Below are 13396 nucleotides of genomic sequence, written 5' to 3'. Positions count from 1 at the left end.
TCTGTTTACACACTGAAGAACAACTTTGAGACTTTGGTCTGAGAAGAGTTTACAACCACAAGTTTAAAAATTAAAAAGTTTATTTGTCCAAATAAACTGCCTGACAAATTAAAAAGGGTTTTACAAAACAAAGATAAAATAGCTATGTAGTATATATAAACAAAAAATGAAACCGTGGACATATGGAGATATGAAGTAATTGTGTTTTTAAAACAAAACAAAAAGATCATTGGCATGGGGGCTGAATGTGTAAGTGTTGTAGCCTAACTCCTACAAAAGCTCTAGGCGTTGCGATCGATGCGGACGTCCACCTCTCGGCCATTGATCTTGGTTCCATTCATCATTCTGCAGGCCTTCTCGGCGCTCTCCGGAGAATCAAATCGCACTGTTCCACATCCCTTAGACTTTCCATTTTCCATCTTGATTTCTGCAAACATCACCTGACCTGCAGCAGACAAGAAAGAGGAATGATTCATTCTGAAACCAGAATCTTACATGGAGGCATTTATGTTGAACAAACATCCGTGATGAAAGCCCGGAGTCATTGAGTGGTTTGTGAAATACACAAAACAGACTTAATTCATTTTGAGCATTAAGGGTGAGCAAAAAAACATACCACAGTGGCTGAACTTCTCTTTCAGTTTTTGCCATGTCAGATCATAGGACAGCTGCAACAAAAATGTATATATCAATATTTGCAGAACTAACATATTTGAAGCTAGATTAAACAATACAAAATGCAAATAACTAGCATCCATGAAGCATATAGTATACAGTGGTCTCTTGCCATATTGCAGTTCACTTTTCGCAGTCTCACTGTATTGCAGATTTTTAAATTGCATTTCGTATTGCGGATTTTTTGCTATATATCGCAGAATTTTGCAGTATATAGGTATTTTTATATATTTATTATTGTGGCGAGCTGCATTGTAGAGTGACACTGGAGAAAGGATATGTCTTTTATGTGCACTACAACAGCCAGATGCTTTTATTCTGACACACATAAAGAGTGACAACTGAAACTGCAGCAGGAAGTCATCGAACACACTTCACGCTCACGGTTCTGACAACAAAACACTTACCCAAACTAACTAGGCTGACAACACCACAAAAACACAATAAAACACAAACACTATCAACATTGTAACACTAATATAAACCACAATAATGACATTTGAACCCCCAACACCCCAAACTCCCATGGTGCATTGCAGCACAACAGTTCAATCATGGCAACCGGCTCTGCGATAGCTACATTATTTTAATTATTTTTGTGGTAAAATAAGCATTTTCTAGCCTAAAATATTGAAAACAATATAAAAAATATCTTAAAAAATAACAATTAAAACATATTAAAAGAATATTTAATGGAAATAAAATGCGGAGCGCTCTCATGTCTCCTTTATCTCTTATGTATACCAACATTCAGCATCTAGCCTTGTCCATTTCACATAGATGTCTGATCGTGGTGCATTGTGCTGCTCTGTGGTGTTGTGCGGCGTGTGGTGAAGATTTATAAAGCCTTAAAATATAAACAATAAAATAACTATGGTCACTACATTGCGGATTTTCACCAATCGCAGATGGATCTGGAACGTAACCGCCGTGACAGACAAGGGACCACTGTACCCACAAACACAGTCTAACTTAGAGGGAAAGTAGTCATATCAATAAAATGGTCATTATTTTAGTGGGTTTTGTAACTCCAGTCATTACTAATAAAGACAAATAGATAAGTTCTTCATACATCTAATCCACACTTACATTTCGCACAAATATCTGACAGCCTGCTTTGGACCCAGAGCCCCTGTCAGACATGCCTCCACCCATGTGGCTCGGCCCCCCACCTCCATAGCCACCAAAGCCGCGGTTCATGTCCATTCCTGACATGCCTAAACGGTCAAAGCCGGAGCCCATTCGGTCCATCGACATGTTGCCCATTCCACCGCCTGCAATAAACGCACACAAAGATAAACCTGAAATGAGGGAGCAGCTTAACATCATGTGCAGTATGTTTCAACAGGGTGCAGGTTCCAGCACTGCTGTGGCCCTGCAAAGCCTGATCACTCATTCATATAAAAGGGCTTTTCATATCTGATATACACCGAACATTACAATTCCTCCCACCTCCTTAGTTGCAGCTTTTTATTATGTTACATCAAAGACATGTCACTCAAGTATATATAAACACTGTAGAACAGCAGCTTTCACCTCACGCTGTTTATACAGGAGGTGCAATAGTTTGTATTCTTAGTGACCCAACAAACTCCACAAGGAAGAAAGCCAAAAGAAAATATGCAAATTCTCTTGTGAATGCTAAACACAGAGTTTCTGTAGCTCTCCTTGTTCATTATCCATTGTTGTGCACAAATGCATGTGTGCGAGACAATGGCTTGGTATTCATCTGCTTAAGAAAAGATCACTGAAGAGTTGCTATTACACTTTCTAGAGAAATGCCTCTAACAAAGGATGAAATAAATGTTAACTGTTCTCAAAAAAAAAAAAAAAAAAAAAAAAAATCAGGAATTGGAGCCATTTCCTTTCATAGAGGCACCGAGTACAACGCCTCAAATCTAGCAAATTCAACTGACATTTACCTGAAAGAATGCATGCCAATCGTTATGCAAATCACAAGAAAAGCAATAGAAGCATAACATGCAAATTCTGGATCATGAACGTACTATTAAAACTGTGAAGTGTTCCACGACTCAAACACACACTCAGTTCAAATGCTACAAGGGTTTTTCGGGTTTCCTACTTCTTGGCCCACACAATATGCAAGTAAGATACTTTCTCCAACTGTCTTGGTGGCTGTCTACACAGAGCAAAAGTGTTATGGCTCTTTGTGTCTTTATTCTAAATCCTCCATAGTTTATTGTATAATAGAACTAGGGCATATTTCTATTCATACTTGGTAATAAACTGACCTACTGAACATCTAACTTTTTTTCTGTTCTATAAGCATTTCGCTGCAAGTGCAAGTGAGGACCAGTCTGTGAATGTGATCAATTATTCTGCTCTATGATGTATCTTTGCTAAGATTAATGCACTGACTATTACAGTAGCAGCTTCTCTCACTGTATAAAATGCAAAACACTGCAAGCAGGAGGTCATACTAACTCCTGCTAATTAGCGTTAATTTGGAAAAAACACTTGATGGCAGGCCAACATGAAATTTGGCTGTTTTCTGGTTACAGAGCTGTCTGCAGCCGGTGTCCGGACTCTGCTAGAGAGGCTTTTTTCAAGGTAATTTTGGAGCATTTTGTCTTTATTTAGACAGTTGGTGCAGATATTGACAGGAAACGTGTGCGAGAAAGAAGCAAGAAGAATTTAAAAGACTACACCTTACATTTTCATCTGTAGTGTATATATTTAATTCATATTTAATCAATGTAAGTATTGGATAAGATTCTGTATCAGCAGATTAGCGACAGAAATATAGAGTAATATAGTTTTTTTGGGCCAATAAGGACACCGATTATCGTTAATCAAGGAAGGCCGATAACTCATAATAACTCATATCTTGAACCGATACATATTACAGCCCTTAACAAAGAACCTGTCATTCATAAATAGGCTTCTTCATGAATAAGGGTGGGACTATAACTGAATAAGTAAAATAGAAATAGGAGTGATTAATCAGGATACTCTCCTCTGTTTATGTGGGATCAACTGAGATTGATCATTCTGCCTTCTGCAGTTCTGTGCTGTTCTTCTCTATTTTCTTAATCTTTCACTATCACTTTTATTGCCCACTGAGGTCCATACCTTAAAGCATTATTAATTATTGACTATTATTTGTTTTCTAGACACTCTTTCAGGGTAATCTGTGGCTGCCTGCTAACTTAGCCGCTAGCCGTTAGCGTTGCTTTAGCCACTGTGAGTAGCTAATTTCCTGGTTTTTGGCAGCAGCTTGTTTTTCTTGTACAGTTTTTGCTTGAGAGACATATCTGAAACCAGAGTGACTAGAGACAGAGAGAAATGGCTACATCAGACCTGAAGTAGTGTATTTAATTTATCAATATTCGGTCAATAAAAACACCCACGCCAATAATCGGAAAGATGTTAAATGACGGCCACGATTATCGGTCTATCCCGACGAAGTATCGGTCAAAGCAGGGGTGTCAAACATGTGGCCCGCGGGACGATTTTGTAAATAGCAAAAACTACAGAGAAGACATTGCCTGCAAATTGTAAATTTGTAAAACCATAAATTCAAAATAATTTCTGGACAAGTAGTTTTGACCATAAAGTAAAATACTAGACTGTTCATTGTTCTTTTGTCGCTTTATGGCTCATTTTTGTAATATTTTGTCTTGTTTTTGTCTGAGTTTTGTTTTTGTCTCACGTTTTTGTCATTTTGTTTCTTGTTTTTGTCATTTTGTTTCCTTTTTGCCACACTTGTATTTTTTTGCTTATTTTTCTCATTTTGTGTTTCGCTTTATTAATTGTTTTGTGCTTGGTTCTATGTTTTTTTGTCTCGTCTTTGTCGTTTGCCCATTTTTTGGCGCTTTGTAGCTTTTTTCTCTTTTCTGTTTGTTTCATCTCGTTTGTCTCATTTTTTTTGTTTTGTTCTCGTTGTCATTTTGTGTCTCATTCTTGTAATATTTTGTCGTTGTTTTTATCATGACTAAATGTTTTGTGCCTTTGTAGACACATTGTGATCTATAAGTTGTAATGTGTAAATGATAAACTGAGGCATATTACTGCTGAAATTTAACTTATTTTTCTGAAGAAACTTCAGGTTGTTCATGATGTTTTGTTCATAAAATGTGAACATTTGAAGAACATATTTTTTTTGCATGAAAACAAAGGATGAACTTGGAGTTTTATGGGTTAATATGCTGTAATTTAACTGGTCCAGTTCACTAAAGATCAAATTGGGCTGAATGTGGCCTTTGAAATGAAGTAAGTTTGACACCCTTGGTGTAAAGGTTAAAAAACTATTACTGATACGTCCCTGTAATAAACAATGAATAGTCATGAGTCTTCCTGCTGCAATTATGGGTACAACATCATCCACATACTGTATGTCCCTTATACTAATCTGAATGCAAGGTCTCTCACACACCAGTGCTCATGGAGCTCACGGCTTTGTTCAACACAGCAGCAGTGCCAACACTTAGACTGAGGTGATCTCATTCAAGGACAATCTCTCCATCTACTAGGCCTCCTTATTACCCATCACCTATTCAGCAAGTTACGACACTTAATGACTTTCTACATCACGATGCACTCATTCCTACTTTCACACGATTGGCTATATAACCTGTCAAAAGACCATAAAGTGGTTTAATGGGCTAATAACATTCAAATAGCAACAGTTAGGAGTCCCGTGGCTCTGCTGCAGAGCCTACTGTAGCTTACAAGTACCTGTAAAACCAGGGTGTAGTTAAAGAGCTGCTATGAAACATTTAGAAAAACTGTGGATTTAATTTTTCCTGTACCTAATCCAGTCCCCATGTGCCCCATGCCACCACTGCCCATGCCTCCTCCAAAACCTCCGCCTAAAGGAGAGAATGCAAGTTGGTGTGGATTAGATCAAATCAGAATTCAAAGTCACAAAAGTAAACACTGTCAAGTAAACCCCAAACCAGACTACACAGAGGAACTTGCATATTTCTCCCCTGTATCTGAGTGTTTAAGTAAGAAAGGAATTCAGGGTTCTATCACTTACCCATGCCTCCAAAAGAATCTCCAAATCCTCGATTCATTGGCATGTCACCGTGTCCGAAGTCCCGATCCATTCCACCCATCCCTGACCGGTACATATCTCAACATGAGAAAAACAATTTGCCTTAGACTGAGGTCACCACAAGCACAAAAGGTGCATTTCAGCGTTTACAGAATAACATCGGACAGCTGAACCTTATCTCTGCCCACTGACAGTGAAAACACTCATTTACCTCCCATTCTGCCCACTGGTGCCATGTCTCTCCCTCCAAAGCTGCCCATATTGCCCATGCTCTCCATGCCTCCAAAGCCTCCACCTCCTCCACTACTCATTCCTGAAAAAAGCAAGTTTTAGCATCACTGTCTTCTTGCCTCCACAAAATAATAAGTATGTTCTTAAGTAGCAAAAACATCTTACCTCCTCCAAGTCTGTTCATTCCACCATAACCTGAAACGTCCATACCTACAGCAGAACAACAGGTCAGTCAAGATCTGTCAAAGTGCATAACGCATCTCCATCCACTTACATCCAGTGGAAAATATTTCAGCAACAGTCAAACAGTAGTGTAAAAGTCTTTCTGAATTTTCATCTCTCCAGCCATTAATGGTGCCAGATCAAAACACAAGTCATGGAAATGAGAGCTATGAGTTTATGGCAGAATGCAGAATTTATGCATAAACTCTGTATGTTGGTTTTTCAGCATTCAAAACTGTTGAATAATACTTCATTCGGGGGCTAATGTGTCAGTCAGCTAGTGGAGATGCATCTAATTCTTCACATGTGCATGTGTGAGCATTTTGTGCCCAAAACAAATAAAAATATTCCAAACGATGACTGACCTCCAGGCCCCATGGAGCTCATGCTTCCTCCACCGCTCAGACGGTTGGCATTTATAGGCTGTCCTCCAGGCCCCAGCCCCAGGCCAACACCACCAAGACCCCCTGCGCAAAAAAGAATACAAAGGGGAAAAAAAGGAAATAAAACTATGGAATTTACAATAGCAAAGCAGATTACATATCATATAAAAATCTATGTATAGCTCAGTCAAAAATCAGTGGCATTTACTCTAACAGACATTGAGAATTTTGTACACAAAAAGACATATTCTACCAAGACTCTTAACTGCAATGCACCAACCCTTAAGAATGGAAGCACTGCTTAGAGCATACCTGATACCAAAGGCCGACTGATGTTATTTTGTCGCCCATGTGTCATCCTGTTAAATCTATGGCCTATTTCAGTGTGGTGAGTCTTTACTTTTAGTGCAGACATCAGAACTCTGTCCACTTCATAAATAACCACCATTACAACACACTAGCATCAGAAAATGCTACAACTCAAACAGACTGGCAGGTCTTTAAATACAAGGACATTCACTAGAAAACATCTACTACTCAAAGATAGTTTTGCTTTTTTGGCAAAAATATTGTTTGTAGCCAGCATACAAACAAACAAAATGCAAAATTATTTGCACCTATAAAAACTGTTCAATTTCTATATAGGAAATAAGCAATCGACATGTTGACAAAGATATTGAAACAACCAATTCTGTAAACTTGCTACCACAGATTGAAGGTATTGGTTTACTTACGCGGTAACTGAGAAGCTTTATCAGCTTGACGGAAATCTTCTGGGGGAAGAGACTTCTCATCCTGCAAGATCACACAAGTAATAATTCTGCTCATTCACACATCCTCTGCAAAGCTGATGTTATATAGTAACTAATAACGACATACCATTTTAACATGCATCTGTCTGTCAAACAGCATCTGTCCGTTGAACATGGCTGATACCAGAGTCAAGGAGAAGGTCACAGTAAAATTGTTTTTTTTTTAAACTTTATTTATATCTAACGTTCAGTTCTGAAGGATACATATGGCCTGCACTGCCTCCAGTGGCTGCTCAAAAGTCACCGTTCCCATCCCACGACTCTTGCCATCTTTATCCTCCTTTACATCCGCTCGCTTCACCACACCGGCCATGCAAAATACCTCCTTCAGCTTCTTCCAGCCGACCTTGAAATCCAGCTGTAGAAAACCAGAGATGCAACTTTAACCAACAACAATACTTATCACTAGCTAGCATTTGAAATTGTTTCTCTCTATGTCCTCACATTAGCCACAAACACTGTGTTGCCCAGTCGTCCAGCCTGCAGAGCATGAATGACTTCAGGTGGGATGTTAGGGTTGTTGGCGATAGAGGGTGGGAGGTTCATCCCGCCAGGCCCCATGTCCTGACCACGGCCTCCCTGTTGACCTCCTCCAATGCGCTGAAGCACACGGCGGGCATGTTCCCCATCAGGGTCCTTCAATAAGAAACAGACAACTTAATTCAGACGTTACGTAATATTATAAATGCTGAACCAAGAAGATCAGGAAGAATTAGCCAGGGAAGAGATACACAACTAAAAATACATGTAATTCCAAGCTTGGTTGTATTCAGTGCCCAGAATATTTTTCACAAAAAAAACTTCAGTGTGTTACTGCTACAACGGTTTATGAGTGCTTATAAATCTGCATCTGATCTACAGAAAGGTGCGACATGAGAAAATTGTAGCTTAATGCTAAAGAGACAGCCTTAATGTAAAGTTACTTGACATTGGAAAGGATTTGATTTTACAGTAACATGGAGATTGCTACTGTTTGATATTTGCACCACAGTAAAAGAAAGACAACAACACTGAAAAAAACAACACTTTATATCTGCCGCTACTCTGAGAAAATGTATTTAGTATAGCAACAACAGAAAATAGAGAAAGTGCAAAAATGTATTTCGTTTTCTTCTTGAAACTCAAATAAATACTTGTTATAAAAATGCCATTAAAATCAAAGCTTGCTGTAATCATTTAACCCTAATTTGATCCTCACCTCCTTAATGTTGAGTCGCCTTCCACTCAGATCATGCTTATTCATAGTTAATACGGCCTTCTTTACAAACTCCTCATCTTTGAACTCCACCACACTGTTGAACGAGGCAAACAGATGAATTAATGCAAGCACAACATTAAACCAAGCTCTATGTTTAAAAAAGTAAGTTGGTTTCTTACCCACAACCCTAACCAGGGGCCACCACAGGAGTCCAGGTAGCAACCAAGGAGTGAACAAAGTACAGTTAAAATCCAAATAAACCACTGAAACATTATAAATCTAATGTATCAACATGCTTCTACTATATTTTATAGCGCATGTTGGCCATATTTTGCCTACTGGTTTGAGCCAGCAGGTTGTTGGTTGTGTTTCTACTGCAAACAAGATTTTTTTAAAAAGGCTAATAAGAGCATAATGTTAAAATTACACTACAAGCAATTTTTACAATTAATATGGTTAAATGAGTAACAATAACAACATATATTAATAAAAAAAATCTGGATAAAAACATTTCCTAGTGACACATCTCTGCATTGCAATTTATGTGAAACATGTTAAGGATTTGAACTGGACCACAGTTACCAAGGTAGAAAATAGGGAAAAAATGCTTTAACAAATTTACTAAGCACATTGTTTCGGTATAACCTGTTTTGGCTTGATTTAAGAAAAATAGTGTGGTTCACCTTAAAATCTGTAATATGCATTTTTGTCATTTAGTATAAATACATAACAAAGAAAACGTTACAGACTCTCTCAAGACTGGTTTGTTCCCTTGAAGAGAAAGCTGTGCCATATGACAGAATTGTAAAATAAGATTTTGAGACATGAGGGTCAATCAATAAGACAAACCACACAACCCACATTTCCCTTTGGAAAATGGCCAAACAAACAAACTTTTAAACCAATTGAAATGACAACAACAAAATCAAAAGTGTACTCTTGGATGAGTGCATTAGGCTACTTTTCCAAAATCAACAGGACATCTCCCTTTCGAATGAATATCAATCATTAGCCATCTATCAGGCTGTAAACACAACCTAGAGTATCTCCAGTTCAGTAGACCCAAAGGATCAGAGCCTAAAAGAGCGCTAGATTAATGAGAGCCTGCTGAGGGCATTTAAAACCTCGTGCAGCAAGTTGGCCACATCACTTACCCTTGACTTTCCTTCTGCATCCTTAAAGAGCTCCACGTATGTAACCTCACCAACTACATGAGACATACAAAGGAAAAATACCAAAAGAACAAAGGAATTTAAGTCACCAAGTCTTCAAGTCGCTGTTGGCCTTGGCAATGCCGCTACTGATGGAGATGTCCCATTAATGATCAACAGTCAGCCCAGACCAACATCCCACCAGACAACACCATGCCTTTCTGGGCAGTGACTGAGACACCCAAAGGCCAAGGCCAGAGAGAAACACAGCTACATTAAACCTGGGAAATTCAGAAGACTTCAACATGATCAGTTTATCAACAGATTCCATTCATAGCAGTTGAGAGTTTTACACTGTCCTTTGACCTTTCAAAAGGCTTCTTGAGACCCCAGTAATTCAGAAAGTAAAACATTACAATATTTTCATTCATACAATCAAGATTCACCTTGAAGCAGATGCAACAAAAACATTCAACAATCAATTCTACTGCTAGTTTGAGGTTACATTTTGGAGCTGACAATGCCATAAAACAAGTGACGATGTAACTACATTTCATCTTCCTTTTCTCAAATACATATCAGCCCAAACTAAATTGGTGTCCATCCCAAAAATTTGTATTAAAACTCCAATAACCTAAAGTCACACTATATTGGTTCCTTAGTATCTGCACTAAGTACATCCAGAGAAAGCTAGAAACTAACTGACTAGAGCTGGAAGCAGAATCTTCCATCTGGTAACAAACAAAAAATGAGTCAAAAACTTCTAATCAGCTGAAGAGATAGAGAGAATGGGAGACCATACCCATCACTGAGGACATTACCTTTCTCGCGCATTAGATCTTTAATTGCCTGCCACTTCATATCATACGGGATATTGCTGATGAACACCCGGTTCCTGTGAGCACCCTTCTTTTCACCACCATGTTTGTCTTTGTAGGGATGGTAACGGTTTCCTCTTCTGCTCCCAGAAGACTTCTCTTTAGCATCAAGCTTTTCTTTGGGGGATTTACTTTCTTCAGCATCCCTACAAAGTGGACAGAGCTACAGATCAGAGATCGGCCCATCTCAAAGTCATTTTCACAGATGTAAACACTACTATACATTGACATAAAATTTTGTCTAGATGAGAACGAGGATACCCTTATCACTATGAGAGTAAAAGAGCTTGCTTAGTTCACAAAGAATTCACCATTCCTAACAAGTGTCGTAGCTAAACACTTTAAAGTCAAAGAGAAAAACGTTTATATCCTATCAAAACTTCTGATTCTGCAGGTTTAAGAACATACCTAAACACAAGAATTATAACAAATTCAAGTACAGAAATAAAAAGTAAATTAGTAATATTAAGCATAGCGTCCAAAATTTCCCCAAACTGTTAGTTTTGAAAGAACAGCATTTTATAACATTTGTAAATTACATAACGCTGCTGTATAAACACGGTTCATTCATTTACACTAGTTCACTAAGCTAAAGTTAGCAGCTAACTTCACGTTATTGTTAGCTCACAACCGAGCTCAGATTACCAGGTATGCTAACGCTAGCTGCTAATGCTGTCTCAAATCATGTGCAAGCCCGTGTGATTTATCCAACGAACTTCGTTAAGCACAAAGTTTAATTTGCTGATTTAGTAAGTGTTAAAATTCAGACCTCAGTTAGCTCTGGCTAACGGATGCTCTAGTTAACAGATGTGCTAAACACAATCGGCATTAGCCGTCAGTAAAGCTACTCCCGTTACATCACGTTTAAGGCAAAACTGCAACATTTTGTAAATTATAACGCCTGCTTTTGGTGTAATGCCAACTAAATACCCAACAACAACCACCCAGTTGCCTCATATTAAAGTTTTTGACAACAGAGGCTAGCAGCTTCTCGGCTAACAATAGCCTAGCATCCCTCGACTCCATTTTAGCTAAGCTAGCTAGCAGCTCCACAGACGGGGCTGGTGGAAAAATGCGCGGTTTTCACTCACGTTTTCACACCGTTGGGTGTTTCTTCAGAGGTCTCGTCGGTCGGTTCCGACTTGACGGAGGCGGTGGATTCGTCTTGCTTTGGCTCTTCGTCAAGAGTTACAATATCTGCCATGTTGAGTTTTGTCTTGCCCCACAAACACACTCCCACGACGCAAGATGCCTCTGTCCCTACGCAGTTCAAAATGTGCAGTGAAGATTTGTGGCGCCACCGCGAGATTTGGGGGCTGTTGCTAGGCAGCCTGGGTGAATAGAATAGTATAGAATAGAATAGAATAGAATAGAATAGAATAGAATAGAATAGAATAGAATAGAATAGAATAGAATAGAATAGAATAGAATAGAATCGAATAGAATAGAAGGTTGATTGATACTGAAGTGAATGGCTAATAAGCACAAATAAAATGCAATATTTAAACAAATGTGCACATGATTGCTCAGAAATTAGAGGAAAAGTTCAAGAGACTGATGAACTTATTATGCAGAAAGTGACATATTCAGGGTCAATATATAATTGAGGGACTTTTGAAGTCCACGGGATATATCTTGCATACATTTTTATTAAAAGTTAAAAAAAACTAATGTTTTTTATGTTCTTTATGATCATGTCTTTATAAATTCCATAATTATTTATTATGGAAACAATGACTAATTTATAAAAAATGACTGGATATCACTAAAATGTCAACTAAATAACTGTCCAAATTTAACAACCACCTTCTAGTTAGCTAAACAATCATAAAATTAGCTTATTTTTTGCTTTTTTGGCAATATATAAAATTTTATATGAAAATAATAAATTGTATCTGTGTCCAAGAAATCACTTTCAACTGAGTTACCAATTACAAAAACACCTCTCAAGGAAGTGTGTTAATTCCAGATCACATGACCTGCTCCACATGATGTTAATTCCTCCTGAAGAAAAGACTCCAATGCTTTCTGAGTTGTTTAATATAAAGTAGTGTGTGAGTCAAGTGTGGATTCATCGCATGTCAACACGTTTACTACAATATCTTTATAAATAACTTTCAATTTCATTTTTACTCAATTGTATATATAATATTTAGAAGAATCTTTCTCTATAAATGTCATGTGGTGTTTGGTTATGTTGATTTTAGGCCTGAAAACAGCAAAAATGTCAACTATGATACCTGTCAACTATATTACAAAAAGTTCTGCCCTTCTAATAAATAAGTTGACCCTTCTAATAAATGCATGCATGTGTGTCTCAACAAACAAATCAAGACACATGCACAACCCACCAGTGCAGTTTGATGCATGCACAGGACAAACCTGAACATTTAAATTGTCTCCTAGAATGAGTCGGTGCATAAATTATCTGGAAACGCTGCTATGCTAATGATGGCGTGAAACAGCTTACATTGTTTGTTTTCTAATTTCAGACAGTGTAATTCATACAGCAGTACCAGCAATACTTATAACCTACAATATTCCAGGCAGCACACTCACAGTGTCAGGCTATAAGTGTCCCGTCTTATTGATTATACTACACTGCCAAGCCAATTCATCATTCCTACAACTATTGACTGATGCACTTTTACTCTACTCCAGGAATAATTTCAATTTCTTTACACAATCTGCTGTAGCATTTGCAGAGGATCTGTCTGGCAAGTCTGAGTTGATGCCACCACCAAAGGAACACTTGTAAATCACACTTTTAAATGCCACAAACAGTTGTGCAAGAGTAGAAAACTTGTGATGTCACTATTTGTTAAT

At 38.0% G+C, this 13396-nt stretch overlaps 1 protein-coding gene across 1 annotated transcript; it reads right to left on the bottom strand.

The window, feature by feature from the left end:
• Window positions 1–62: 62 nt before the first annotated feature.
• myef2 (myelin expression factor 2) lies at window positions 63–11855 on the bottom strand. Its single transcript, XM_023265961.3, has 17 exons — window positions 11662–11855; window positions 10514–10716; window positions 9696–9748; window positions 8721–8728; window positions 8542–8635; window positions 7788–7979; window positions 7548–7701; window positions 7411–7460; window positions 7266–7326; window positions 6514–6615; window positions 6092–6136; window positions 5907–6008; window positions 5678–5773; window positions 5448–5507; window positions 1765–1949; window positions 617–668; window positions 63–445 (listed from the first exon to the last, which is right to left on the bottom strand). The coding sequence occupies exons 1-17, from the start codon at window positions 11772–11774 to the stop codon at window positions 282–284; spliced, it is 1734 nt and encodes a 577-aa protein (XP_023121729.1). The 5' UTR covers window positions 11775–11855; the 3' UTR covers window positions 63–281.
• Window positions 11856–13396: the final 1541 nt, after the last annotated feature.

Source organism: Amphiprion ocellaris, chromosome 1 (assembly GCF_022539595.1).
Source record: "Amphiprion ocellaris isolate individual 3 ecotype Okinawa chromosome 1, ASM2253959v1, whole genome shotgun sequence".
NCBI lineage: Eukaryota > Metazoa > Chordata > Actinopteri > Pomacentridae > Amphiprion > Amphiprion ocellaris.
The sequence above is the reverse complement of the archived record's forward strand: the minus strand, read 5'-3'. Positions and strand labels throughout refer to the sequence as shown.

Bases quoted from the DNA above. Each gene is read 5' to 3' on its own strand.
- myef2 (XM_023265961.3), bottom strand. From the start codon at position 11,774: ATGGCAGATATTGTAACTCTTGACGAAGAGCCAAAGCAAGACGAATCC. The intron at 7,327-7,410 runs GTATGTCGTTAT...GTGATCTTGCAG, and splicing joins GACAGATGCATGTTAAAATG to GATGAGAAGTCTCTTCCCCC. The intron at 6,009-6,091 runs GTAAGATGTTTT...TGCTTTTTTCAG, and splicing joins AATGAACAGACTTGGAGGAG to GAATGAGTAGTGGAGGAGGT.